The sequence below is a fragment of the Phoenix dactylifera genome, unplaced genomic scaffold (assembly GCF_009389715.1).
Source record: "Phoenix dactylifera cultivar Barhee BC4 unplaced genomic scaffold, palm_55x_up_171113_PBpolish2nd_filt_p 000942F, whole genome shotgun sequence".
In the NCBI taxonomy this organism is placed as follows: Eukaryota; Viridiplantae; Streptophyta; class Magnoliopsida; order Arecales; family Arecaceae; genus Phoenix; species Phoenix dactylifera.
This window is the reverse complement of record NW_024068301.1, coordinates 27,588-41,611: the sequence shown is the minus strand read 5'-3', so window position 1 is coordinate 41,611 and position 14,024 is coordinate 27,588. Positions and strand designations below refer to the sequence as shown.

The window sequence follows — 14,024 nt, the reverse complement described above, 5'->3', positions numbered from 1 at the left end:
TACTGACATTGTCAATGGCCTAAAAAGCCTTGGCAAGAGCTATACTAACAGTGATCTTGTCAGGAAAATACTTCGCTGCCTACCAAGGTCATGGGAAGCCAAGGTGACGGCAATCCAAGAAGCTAAAGACTTGAACAAGCTTCCACTTGAAGAGCTCCTTGGATCCCTAATGACTCACGAGCTAACCATGAAGCAACACAGCGAAGAGGAGTCCTCCCACAAGAAAAAGGTAATAGCTCTTAAGTCTACTTCATCTAACAAGGACTTGTCTTGCAGTAGCAGCAGTGACGAAGAAGAGAATGAGGAAGATGATGGTGAGGCTCTTCTTGTGCGCAAGTTCAAGAAATTCATCAACCACAAGAAGTCCTATCATCAAAGGAGAGGCCCCTCAAATTCCTACCGCAAGGACAAAGGTAAGGAAAGGGAAAATGAGGGGATTGGGTGTTACGAGTGCAAGAAGCCGGGTCACATAAGAGCTGAGTGCCCCTTACTGAAGAAGGGGAGTAAGTACAAGAAGAAGAAGGCTCTTATCACAACACTATCCGACTCCGACTCATCATCCTCCTCATCAGATGATGAACAAGAAGAGAAGGCCAATTTCTGCTTCATGGCCAATGAAAACGAGGTAACTTCCGATACGCATCCTGATTTTTCTTTTGATGAACTTTATGATGCATTTAATGAATTAATGGTAGAATATAAGGCCATAAATCTTAAGAATAAAGAACTAAAAATAGCTAATCAATCATATCTACATAAATACGATAAATTAGTTAAGGATAAGGATTTAATCATCAAAGAAAATATAGAACTTAAGACAAGCAACCAACTTTTAACTCAAAAGACTAGTACCTTAACTAAAGATAATAAAAAACTAACTAAGGAGCTTTCAGAACTTAAAAATCATAAACAAATCTTAAATAAGGATCTCACAAAAGAACTTAATGACCTAAAAGCAGAAAATCAAACTCTAACTAAAGAACTTAACAAATACAAACCCTTAGTTGAAAAATTTACATATAGTTCTGAAAAATTAAACATGATACTTAATAGTCAACGAGCCATATTTAATAAAGCGGGTTTAGGGTATAAACCAAGAAATAAACAAAAACTTCTTAGTAACTTCTTTGTTAAAGCTGGGGAAACTAAAACTAAGAAAATAACTTGCTTTTGCTGTGGTACTATAGGTCATAAAGCGAATGTGTGTAATTTTAGGAAAAATAAAACAAAAAGGAAAATTAAAAGGGTATGGGTTCCAAAAGGAACCAACTTGACTAACCATGAAGGACCCAAGAAAACTTGGTTACCTAAGATGACATGATTTGCTTGTGTAGGAGTGTCTTGCAGCCAAGGTCAACAAAAACTGCTGGTACTTGGATAGTGGCTGCTCAAGGCACATGACGGGTGACAAAGATCAATTTTTCACCCTTGAAGCTAAGAAGGGAGGTGCTGTGACTTTTGGAGACAACAACTAAGGTCACATCATTGGTATTGGTAAAGTTCAAATCACCCCTTCTACTTTTATTGATAATGTTAGATATGTTGATGGTCTTAAGCATAACTTATTAAGCATTAGTCAATTATGTGATAAAGGGTATGATGTTATGTTTAAGCCATCACTATGCATTATAACAAACCCTAATGATAATAGTTTAGTTTTTAAAGGGATTAGACGTGGAAATGTATATGTTGTAGACCTAGAAGATCTTGCAAAACATAACCAATGTTTAGTTGTAAATGAAACTAAAGATAATGATGCTAGTTGGTTATGGCACCGTAAGTTAGGTCATGCAAGCATGGACACAATAACTAAACTAGTTAAAAGAGACTCCGTGATAGGTTTGCCAAAATTAAAATTTGAAAAGAACAAAATATGTGAAGCATGTCAATTTGGCAAACAATCTAGGAACTCTTTTAAATCCATAAAATGTGTCTCTACCTCTAGGCCTCTAGAATTATTACACATGGACCTATTTGGTCCAACTAGAACAACAAGCCTAGGTGGAAATAAATATGGTCTAGTTATAGTAGATGATTACTCTAGGTACACATGGGTCATGTTCCTAGTGCATAAGGATCAAGCATTTTCTATGTTTAAGAAGTTCCATAAGGAAGTAACAAATGCTAGAGAGTCTTCAGTCATAGCCATTAGAAGTGACCATGGTACCGAATTCGAAAATCAGTCATTTAATGAATTTTGTAGTAAGAAGGGGATAACCCATAATTTCTCAGCACCTAGGACACCACAACAAAATGGAGTGGTGGAAAGGAAGAATAGAACACTAGAGAAAATGGCTAGAACTATGTTATGTGAAAGTAACCTCCCTAAGTACTTTTGGGGAGAAGCCATTAATACCTCTTATCACATACTAAATAGAGTTCTATTGAGACCCATTATAAAGAAAACACCTTATGAACTGTGGAAAAACAGAAAACCAAAGGTTAATTATTTTCATGTTTTTGGATGTAGGTGTTTTGTGCATAATAATGGGAAAGATAATCTAGGGAAATTTGACCCTAAATCTGATGAAGGAATATTCTTAGGTTATTCTACAACTAGTAAAGCCTATAGAGTCTTTAATAAAAGAACCTTAGTTATAGAAGAATCTATACATGTTGTTTTTGATGACTCTAGTGACATCTCGTCTAGTAAGAAGGTTAATTTTGATGATGATATGGAAATACTTGAAGAAAAGATAGATGAGATGGGATTACAAGATGATAATCAAAAGTTGATTGAAGGAGAATCATCAAGCCAAGAGGCTATTATGGATCATGGGCTAACTAAAGCTTGGAGGTATACTCATGGGCATCCTAAGGAACTAATTCTAGATGATCCATCTCAACCCGTTAGGACTAGAGCATCCCTTAGGAATTTGAATAACCATCTAGCTTTTGTTTCACACTTTGAGCCCAAACATATAGAAGAAGCCGAAAATGATGTAAATTGGATAAATGCAATGCAAGAAGAACTAAACCAATTTACTAGAAACAAAGTGTGGAATCTAGTAGAGAGACCTTCTGAATATCCAATTATTGGTACTAAATGGATTTATAAAAATAAACTTGATGAAAATGGAATTGTTATAAGGAATAAGGCTAGACTAGTAGCAAAGGGGTATAATCAAGAAGAAGGTATAGATTTTGATGAAACCTTTGCTCCCGTAGCTAGACTTGAGGCGATTAGACTACTATTAGCATATGCATGCTCTAAGGACTTCAAACTATTTCAAATGGATGTAAAAAGTGCATTTTTAAATGGGTATATTAATGAGGAGGTATATGTAGAACAACCTCCTGGTTTTGAAAATCATCAATACCCCAATCATGTATATAAGCTAAATAAAGCACTTTATGGTTTAAAACAAGCACCTAGAGCATGGTATGAGAGGCTTAGCAAATTCCTATTAGAACATGAATTCTCTAGGGGAAATGTAGATACAATACTATTTCTGAAAAAAGCAAAATAAGGATATGTTATTAGTACAGATTTATGTTGATGATATCATTTTCGGTGCTACTAACAATCGCCTCTGCGAGGAATTTGCTGATTTGATGCAGAGTGAGTTTGAGATGAGCATGATGGGAGAGCTGAACTACTTTCTCGGGCTTCAAATCAAACAGTCTGAAGGAGGCATCTTCATCAATCAAGCCAAATATAGCAAGGAGATGCTCAAGAAGTTTGACATGAAGGGAAACAAGTCAATCAGCACCCCCATGAGCTCATCATGCAAGTTAGACCAAGATGAATCAGGTAAATCTGTAGATCAAAAACTTTATAGAGGTATGATAGGATCTTTACTGTATCTTACTGCAAGTAGACCTGATATTATGTTTAGTGTGTGCATGTGTGCTAGATATCAGGCTAATCCTAAAGAATCACATCTAGTTGCAGTTAAGAGAATTTTTAAATACTTAATAGGAACTAAGAACATAGGGCTATGGTACTCTAAAGAATCTAGCCTAAACTTAATAGGGTACACAGATTCAGACTTCGCTGGATGTAAGCTTGATAGAAAAAGTACCAGCGGGTCGTGTCAATTTCTAGGAGAAAACCTTATCTCATGGTTTAGCAAGAAATAAAACTCGGTTGCATTATCCACTGTAGAAGCTGAATATGTTGCAGCCGGGAGTTGTTGTGCTCAAATCTTATGGATTAAACAACAATTAGAAGATTATGGCATTAAACAAGATAAAATTCCCATTAATTGTGATAATACAAGTGCCATAAACCTAACTAAAAATCCAATTCAACATTCAAGAACTAAACACATTGAGATAAGACATCACTTCATAAGAGATCATGTATTGAATGGTGATGTGACACTCCAATTTGTTTGTACTGATAATCAATTAGCAGATATTTTTACAAAATTTCTAAGTGAAGAGAGGTTTAGTGTGCTTAGGAGGGGATTAGGAGTGATTGATCCATCCTAGTGGTTCCACTAGATACATTGATTTTGATGATTACAATGTGGTTAAAAATAGAGTTTCTTTCCAATGATCATCAAATCAGATCTTAATTAAGTGATTTTCCGTCATTCGGCACGATTATAGCATGAGTTTTAGGTGCGTGCCAAAGTTAGAGACGACTCGAGTAAGTTTCAGAGCCGGCTCCGAAGGGGGAGTCGACTCGCATACTGTCGGGAGTCGACTCGAGGTCCACAGGCGCATAAGGAGAGTCGACTCGCGCATATTCTGGAGTCGACTCGAGGTCGAGTCGACTCGCGACTCAGTGGAGTCGACTCGCAGTCGGGATCCGACTTTTTAACCCTAGATTTGTCGTTTCGAAAACACTTTTCTTTCAAGCCGCCACTGTTCAAAAAGCCCTAGAGCCGACTCCTAGGTCGTCCCCGATCGTCTCCAAGCCATTTTTCCGTCGATTCTTCGCCGGACATTGAGTTCTCCTCCCTTCCTAGGTCATTCCCGGTCGGTTCCGAGTCTTTTCCGTCGGTCCTTCACCGTCCTCTAGGTTTTTCCTCTCAGTTTAGGTCAAAATGCCGCGTAAGACCGTAGTTAGGAAGAGGTCCCGACCCGAGGCCGGTCCCGAGCGGCGCTCCAAGGCGCGGCACGATCCCGCGATGCAACCACCTCCGGCTCGTTCCCCGCCTAGGGCGGTTCCCGCGAGGCCATTGGCCGGAAAGGTCGTCTCCACCGGGAGGTATGTCGATTTCGACTTCCTCTCCCGGGAAGGGTTCACCATAGGTGATAGACTTAGGGCCCAGGGCCTAGAGTACTTCCTTACACTGGACCTCCCCACATACCCGGGCCTTATTAGAGAGTTCTATGGTACCGTCCATCGGGGAGATGGAGGTATCGAGGGCACAGTAGCCGGTGTCCCTTTGCGTGTCACGGAGGATCTTATTGCCCACATCCTCCACCTTCCATTAGCAGGGGTGGCTCCCGCACACCCTGAGGATAGGGTTGAGGCCCTTACGACCGTTCTAGGACATCCACCCCAGTCACCTCTAGACGAGGTATCCGCGAGCTCACTACCGATTGAGGTGCGGATCCTCTTGAGTATTTTGTCTAGATCCATCTTCCCTAAGACAGGAAGATTTGATTTTGTAAATGAGAGAGACCTAGCTCTTATGTTCTATATCCTTCAGGACACCCCAATCAACTTTCCTAAGCTCATCTATAGGTATATGTGTGAGCCCCTAGATAGACCTAGGCTCACCCTCCCATACGGCATGATTTTCACCCTTCTTTTTAGGGAGTACGAGGTTCCCATTCCTGAGGGGGAGCCCTTTCGCTCTTTGCGATGGACTGATCGCACGCGTGCGGGGACCCTACACAGGATGGGATTTCGGAAGAGAGAGGGGGTATGGGTTAGGAAGTCTACCCTCACTGCTCAGACCACCAGACCTTCACCCAGTCCTGAGCCCGATTCAGACTACCCAGACCTTCCAGACCATCCAGACCTTCCATCCACTCCTCCTGCTCCTACCACCTCCGCCGGACCTTCCTCCTCGGCTCCACCATCCATGGAGGTCCGGATTGATCCTGAGCAGCTCCGGGAGCTGCGACAGGAGATAGTCAGAGATGTGAGGGATGAGCTGCTTCGGGAGCTCCGAGGTGCGGTGCCTGCTCCCACTCCTGCACCCGTATCTTCTCAGTTGGTCCCTTCCTTGACAGCCGTGACTGACATGACGGCTCATGTACGGGAAGAGATCTACAATGTCCGGAGTTTGGTCCAGGCCCAGTTCCACAGCATGAGTGAGGTCACGAGCACCACTAGACAGATGCGAGAGGACATAGGTCGTGACATGCACACCACCACCGAGGGGGCCGAGCGCTTGTCGAATGTACTCATCGACAAGCTGGACGCACTTCAGACGTCGGTGACTGGGCTTCAGACGTCGGTGACTGAGCTCTCCACTACACATAGCAGAGCCACTACGTCTATTATCACGCAGCTTGGCCATGTTACAGATGCAGTCACCCTCCTCATGGAGCAGAGCCGATTGAGAGGAGGAGCCACATCCACGAGAGGAGGACCCACATCCTCGAGAGGAGGTGCCTCATCCTCGAGGAGGCCATAGATGTTTTTGTGTTTTGTCTTGTTTTACTTTACTTATTGTATTCTCACATGTATTCACATTCATATCAATACAATGAGTAGACATTTTATCTTCAATTATGTGCCATTTGATGATTGGTTGTGCCATTGATTGTGTGTGATTGCCTCCTTTTTGATATGATGACAAAAAGGAGGAGAAATAAAATATGTAAAAAAAAAGGGGAGAAATATGTATAAAGTATGTAAAAGGGGCGAAATATGTAAAAGAAATCAATGGAAATCAATAAAAACATAAAACTCTTAAAAACACACAAATTTGTTCTAAGTGGATTCGGTACCTCGAGGCTCATTATCTCTCTTTTGGGGCTCCTAATGGAGTAATCTCCAGAATCTATTCAAGGGATATTCGGAGATTAGCTGAATCCTACACAAGAACAAATTGACAGATTTTTCCTCTAAATACAAAAAATTCAGTTCAAAAACTTCAAAGCATTAAAAGAAAATTCAGAGAATCAAAACATAGTTGAATGCATATGTTGAGGGGGAGAATCTGAATTTTAATCAAACTAAATCATTAATGACATATAAGCCAAACAATTGATTGCATAATATGAAGGCTTATATAATTCCAAATGAAAGGGGGAGCTTTAACTCCGAAATTTATTGTTTCACTCCTTTCAAGCTTGGATAAATTGAATTACCAGACATTTGAATTCATTTATGAATTTTATTTCATTATTTATTGAGCAATTCATTTTACATATACTCAAAGTTTTGTCATCATCAAAAAGGGGGAGATTGTGGAGTGATTGATTAAAACCCCATTTGATTTTGATGAGCTCAAAGCATTTGAGTATATCTTTTGATTACTAATGAATTCAATTGAGTGTTTCAGTGAAAATCCTGTCTAAGTGTCCCAAGACTTGGTTCATAATTTTTGGATAAGTTAAGGAGTCTGTTTGAACCAATGTCTGAGACTCGAGTCGACTCCCGAGTATCACGAGACGACTCCAAGCGTATCAAGTTCACTGGCACGAGCTCGAGTCGACTCCAGATAAGTACGAGTCGACTCCGACTGAGAACAGACAGAAGGACAGAAAGCTTCAACTCAGAACCTGTCAGCGAGTCGACTCCCGAAGTGCGCGAGTCGACTCCGATGTTCACCGAGTCGACTCCAAGGAAGTAAGAGTCGACTCCAAGCAGTCACAGGCAGAAAAGTCAGAGAACAGTTTTCGGGTCTGAGATTCGAGTCGACTCCAGTGGAACGCGAGTCGACTCCAATAGGTGGCAAGTCGACTCCAGAGAAAGCAAGAGTCGACTCTCAGCGGTACACAAAGAAAAAGTCAGAGAGCATTTTATGGACTCTGAGATTCGAGTCGACTCCCGCAATACGCGAGTCGACTCCAAGACACCGCGACCCCAAGACAGACAGAAAACCAAGTTACTGCCTCTGAGATTCGAGTCGACTCCCAGACAGCTCGAGTCGACTCCAAGACAGCTTCACGTCAAAAGGCAGAAGACCATCTTTCGGAAACTGAGAGCCGAGTCGACTCCAAGGAAGTTCGAGTCGACTCCAAGACTGGACGAGCCAAAAGACAGAGGATCGGGAGTTCGGGCTCTGAGATTCGAGTCGACTCCCAGGACAGTCGAGTCGACTCGAGTGGACAAAATTCAAAATTGGATCCACGGACTTCAGTGGATGAGCCGACTCCAAAATTGCCAAGTCAGCTCCAGAAGTTGACGAGTCGACTCCAGGTCAAGACGAGTCGACTCCCAGTCGTGAAGGCAACTTTAATTCAAATTTGGAATAGTTGCTGAGTCGACTCCGGAAAAGCTTGAGTCGACTCCCGCTACAGCCGAGTCGACTCCTGATCGCGCGAGTCGACTCCAACCCACCAACGATCATATTGTCAGGCTGCGCAGAGTGTTCAGAACGGGCAGAAAAAGCACTCTAACGGCTAGTTTCCGTGGGGGTTGGCTTAAATAGCCACAGAGGACTGTAGCAAGGCAGAGAACAACCATTCCACTCCAACTAATCAAGCATTCAAGCTCTACAACGTGCTCTTCAACGAAAAAGAGGAAGATCTGCATTTACTGCTTCCAACTACATCTTCCCAGCAATTAAAGCCTCCTTCTCCTGCATTCAAGTCGACTACTCTTTCAAGAGGAGACCAGAAGTTTAAGAAGCCATTCCTCATCTCCAATCTAAAAGCGTTTGAGGCTTCTTAACTTCATTTATTGTTCATATTGTTTTCATCTGCTTTTTGAGAAGCTCATTTTCTGTTTTCTTTCTACAACTTGTATTTACTTGGTTCAATCGGGGATTGAATCAAGGAGATTGAGGTTGGTTGGTGAGCCGAGTTAAAACCAACGTGTGTAAGGGTTTGATTGTGATTCCGGAAAAAACAATCGGGGCGGTTCTAGTCGGTGAGCCTGGGAAAACCGACCGAGTTCGTTGTGAGCTCGTAAAACAACAAGTTTGGTTGTGAGCTTGGAAAACAACCGGCTGTAATCCAAGGGGGTTATAGTGAATTCCCAAGTGAGACTTGGGGAGTGGACGTAGGAGCAAGGGTTAGCTCCGAACCACTATAAAACCTTGTGTTTGTGTTGGATTGTCTCTCTTCTTCTTCCCCTCACATCACTCACAGCACTTAGCATTAATTAAATAACTTGCAATAGTTTTTAATTAGTCAACCACATCGTTTTAATTATTCAAATTATTTTAAAACCCAATTCACCCCCCCCCTCTTGGGTTGTCTATCTGGGCAACACTCCTGAACCCGCTGCGGCGCCCGGGACATCGCACCCTGCAGATTCTGCACCGCCTCCGCGAGGGTGCGAACCTGCTGGGTTAGCTGGTCGAACTGGGCGGCTTCGACCGTCTGAACGGGCGGTGGGGAGGTGGAGTGTTGCTGAGAGTGTGTTGGAGATGCAGCGGCCCTCCGGCCAGAGGCGCGAGAGGCCCCGCGACCGGAAGCATTGGAAGCTCCACGACCACCTCGCCGTGCCATTACGATCGCTCTGAGATCCGGTGCCCTTCCTCTAGTGCCAACTGTTGCTGGGGGTCCAAACCAAGAACGATTGGCACAGCGGTGTGAACGGGGTTCCCTTGGAATTACTTCGGTTGCGCTCCACCTTCCGCCGGGAAACCTGCAAGCAAGCCTCGCACCACCACCGGGGTAGTGGGGGCCCTCCGACGATCAAGTTAGGGGAGATCGAAGGAGAAGGAGAGATAGCAGGTAAGATGATACTCTGGAAAATCTTGCTTACCCTCCCCCTTCCCCCCCAGCCGCATATATATCAGGCTGGAGGGTTTTTCCGGGGATTGGTCATCGTGTGGCGCGATGGGGTTGCCACTGACATGGTCGTTACAGGGCGTCGTGGGGCGGCGCTGGGTACGGCTATGGCAGGGCGTAGTGGAGCTCCGCTTTGTACGGCTGTTATAGGGGATCGTGGGACAGCGCCGGATACGGCCGTTGCAGGGAGTAGTGGAGCAGGGGGCCGCGGCGTGCCTCAGGGGAACAGTCTGTTGTTGTCGGGAGTTTGCCGACTCGGGGTCGGATCGCTGGATCAAGGGGCAGCCGACTCGGGGTCGGGCTGCGGAGCCGAAGATATCCGACCCGAGGTCGGATTGCTGGATCAAGGGGCAGCCGACTCGGGGTCGGGCTGCGGAGCCGAAGATATCCGACCCGAGGTCGGATTGCTGGATCAAGGGGCAGTCGACTCGGGGTCGGGCTGCGGAGCCGAAGATATCCGACCTGAGGTCGGATTGCTGGATCAAGGGGCAGCCGACTCGGGGTCGGGCTGCGGAGCCGAAGATATCCGACCCGAGGTCGGATTGCTGGATCAAGGGGCAGCCGACTCGGGGTCGGGCTGCGGAGCAGAAGATATCCGACCCGAGGTCGGATTGCTGGATCAAGGGGCAGCCGTAGTCTTCCTGGGCGCGCGTGCCGGTCACGTGGGGCATGGTGGCTAAGTTCCCCCGTAACAGTACTGTTGCTGGGGGTCCAAACCAAGAACGATTGGCACAGCGGTGTGAACGGGGTTCCCTTGGAATTACTTCGGTTGCGCTCCACCTTCCGCCGGGAAACCTGCAAGCAAGCCTCGCACCACCACCGGGGTAGTGGGGGCCCTCCGACGATCAAGTTAGGGGAGATCGAAGGAGAAGGAGAGATAGCAGGTAAGATGATACTCTGGAAAATCTTGCTTACCCTCCCACTTCCCCCCCCAGCCGCATATATATCAGGCTGGAGGGTTTTTCCGGGGATTGGTCATCGTGTGGCGCGATGGGGTTGCCACTGACATGGTCGTTACAGGGCGTCGTGGGGCGGCGCTGGGTACGGCTATGGCAGAGCGTAGTGGAGCTCCGTTTTGTACGGCTGTTACAGGGGATCGTGGGACAGCGCCGGATACGGCCGTTGCAGGGAGTAGTGGAGCAGGGGGCCGCGGCGTGCCTCAGGGGAACAGTCTGTTGTTGTCAGGAGTTTGCCGACTCGGGGTCGGGCAGCCGACTCGGGGTCGGGCTGCGGAGCCGAAGATATCCGACCCGAGGTCGGATTGCTGGATCAAGGGGCAGCCGACTCGGGGTCGGGCTGCGGAGCCGAAGATATCCGACCCGAGGTCGGATTGCTGGATCAAGGGGCAGCCGACTCGGGGTCGGGCTGCGGAGCCGAAGATATCGGACCCGAGGTCGGATTGCTGGATCAAGGGGCAGCCGACTCGGGGTCGGGCTGCGGAGCCGAAGATATCCGACCCGAGGTCGGATTGCTGGATCAAGGGGCAGCCGACTCGGGGTCGGGCTGCGGAGCCGAAGATATCCGACCCGAGGTCGGATTGCTGGATCAAGGGGCAGCCGTAGTCTTCCTGGGCGCGCGTGCCGGTCACGTGGGGCATGGTGGCTAAGTTCCCCCGTAACAGTATAAAAATTAAATAAATGTTACTTTAGTTATATGATTTATGAAATAGAATCATTACGTTGATCTCATGTGGTAGTCATATTTGATTTATATGTGAATATTGTTCGGACCTGGTAATTATATAGTATGTTATCAGATTATCATCATATAAATTCTATAATAGCTATAGTTTGATATTATCTTGGCAGTTATATATCCACTAAATAAAAAACTTGTTATCTTATTTCTATTTTTGTATATGTATATGTAGGATTCTTACTAAGTTGTTAGCTTATATCATTTTTCTGTCTCTTTTTTAGAGTTGCAGGATGCGTGACCTCATGAGATTTTTGGTATTTTGGATAGACATTATCAATTAGATTTTGTATTTGATATTGGAAGTATCTGAACCTTGTATTTTGGACAGCTATGATTCTTAGTAATTTTTAACTATATTTTGTTTATCTTAATCTCTTATATATCTCTTGTTACAAATATTATGATTCAGACTATCAAGTCTTGCATATTCTTTAGGGTTATACCCTATGGGTATGTGGCCATGCCACATGTCAGGCCTGAATGGTGGGTTGGGGTGCGACAGAAATTGCTAACAGAGCATTGGTTTTAGATACCTAGGATTTAAATTAGGTAGTTGTGAGTGGGGTAGAATATAATGTATGTTAGGACATCTTAGACTTTCCTTTTCTGAGAAGTGTGGAATTTTCTATATCAAGGATTGCTTAGTAAGCATGACTTATTTATGAGCTTCCTATCATACCACCCTAACTTATCAAGATCTATTGGGATTTATTATCTTGATTTAGAAGTACAAACACTACAAAAGAAAGGATATCTCCCGACGGTTTTTTTTGTCTCTACCGACGCTTTTAAGCGTCGGCGAATTTCCAGCCCACGCACCCCGAAGCGTGGGTCAGACGTCGGGCAGGTGGGCGTGGGTCCGATTTTTGCCGACGCTAAGAGAAAGCGTCGGTAAAAACAGGAATTTCCCGACGCTAATAAACGCGTCGGCAAAAACAACATTCGTCGACGCTTTAAAGTGTCAGGAAAGCCCAAACCAGTTTTGGATTTTCGCCGACGCTTTAAAGCGTCGTTATAAACATTTTTTTTAAAAAAAATATTTTAAAAAATAATTTGAATCAGAGCCTCGATTCCTCCCCAATTTCCTCTCCGCCTCCTTCATCGCATCCCTCAGATCCCACAGATGCCCTCTCGTTGCCATTGAAGCGAGACGGCGTGGCTTACTTGGAAGAGACGAGGTGAAGGGTATGGGCGATGCCGTTAATGGTGCCATAGCTGCGGGAAGTGAAGCCCAGGCAGCCGAGCAGGCCCTGGCGGTAAGGCAAGAAAGAGATCGAGTGCCAGAACTTCTCTTTGGTGTTTCCTCTCTCTCTTCCCTCGCTCTTGCTTCTATAGAGGAGATCTTTGAGGAAGACCCACTTCTTGGAGGTTCTTCCAGAGGAGGAGGAGGAGGAGGAGGAGGAGGAGGAGGAGGAGGTGGAGGAGGACCGGGAGGACGAAGCCGAGATGGATAGAGTGGCCGCCTCCGCCTCGATCTGCTTCGGATCTGGAACCGGCTCTACATCTTTCGCTCTATCTTCTCGTTCTTCGACCTCCATTTGCCAATGGAGTGGCGCGTTCCGAAGCGGGGAATAGGATCTGGCCCTCCGGCGAATCGATCGGCTCCGGAGCTTCAGATCCCACCCCCTCGCGGCCATTTCCGGCGGGTGACGCTCGGATTCATCGTCGTCGTCTTCTTCTTCGTTGAGATCGAGGAGGGGGGCGAGGACCTGGGGCCGCTGGAGGTGGGAGCAGAGCTTCATGGGGCGGATCTGGCCGTTAAGGAAGAGCTCGTCGGCGGAGGTCATGGATCCGGTGGCGAAGGCGGCGGCAGAGGAGAATCGGGCGGAGAATTCGAACTCGAAGGAGCCGGCGACGGAGGCGTCGGGGGAGTCGGAAGGGAAGCGGCCTCCGCCGCTGCCGGCGGAGGAGAGGATGAAGTGCATGGGGCTGGTGGGGGCGCTAAAGAAGTAACCACCGGCGACGCCGCCGCGGTCGGGGCTGGAGGGGGCGCTGACGTAGGGAGTGGAGCAGTAGCTGTCGACATCGTCCGAGGGGAAGCGCAGGGGGGAGAGGGGAGGGTCGAGGTGGTGTTCGCCATGGTTGGGTTCTGCGAGCTCGGAGCTCGGAGGGTCCCCATTGCGAAGGTTTTGGAGCTCCATTCTCTCTCTCTCTCTCTCTCTCTCTCTCTCTCTTTCTCTCTGTGGACTATAGCTTCTCGGAGAAGATATTATAGACGGAAAGGACGAAGGGGGAGGTGGGGCTCGTTGGACACGCAATAAATTTTGGGTCGTTGGCTTCCGACGATGCTTTTTAGCGTCGTCTTAGGCCTGCGATTACACCAACACGTATTAGCGTCGTTTTTTGCTGACGCTTTTTACAAGCGTCGCCACATTTAGACGTTAGACCGAAAATTGCCGACGCTTGTAAAAAGCGTCGGCAAAAAAGCGTCGGTAAAACCGACTTTCCCTGTAGTGAAATAATCCGGTGTAAATCATGACCTTATTCTTGTGATTCTATTGTAAGTA

At 46.1% G+C, this 14,024-nt stretch overlaps 1 protein-coding gene across 1 annotated transcript; it reads right to left on the bottom strand.

The window, feature by feature from the left end:
• Positions 1 to 12,677: 12,677 nt before the first annotated feature.
• Positions 12,678 to 13,658, bottom strand: LOC120107642. The gene has a single exon (XM_039120992.1). It carries the CDS (start codon positions 13,656 to 13,658, stop codon positions 12,678 to 12,680), a length of 981 nt encoding a protein of 326 aa, XP_038976920.1.
• Positions 13,659 to 14,024: the final 366 nt, after the last annotated feature.

Excerpts from the sequence above, each read along its gene's own strand:
- LOC120107642 (XM_039120992.1), bottom strand. The coding sequence starts at position 13,658 with ATGGAGCTCCAAAACCTTCGCAATGGGGACCCTCCGAGCTCCGAGCTC.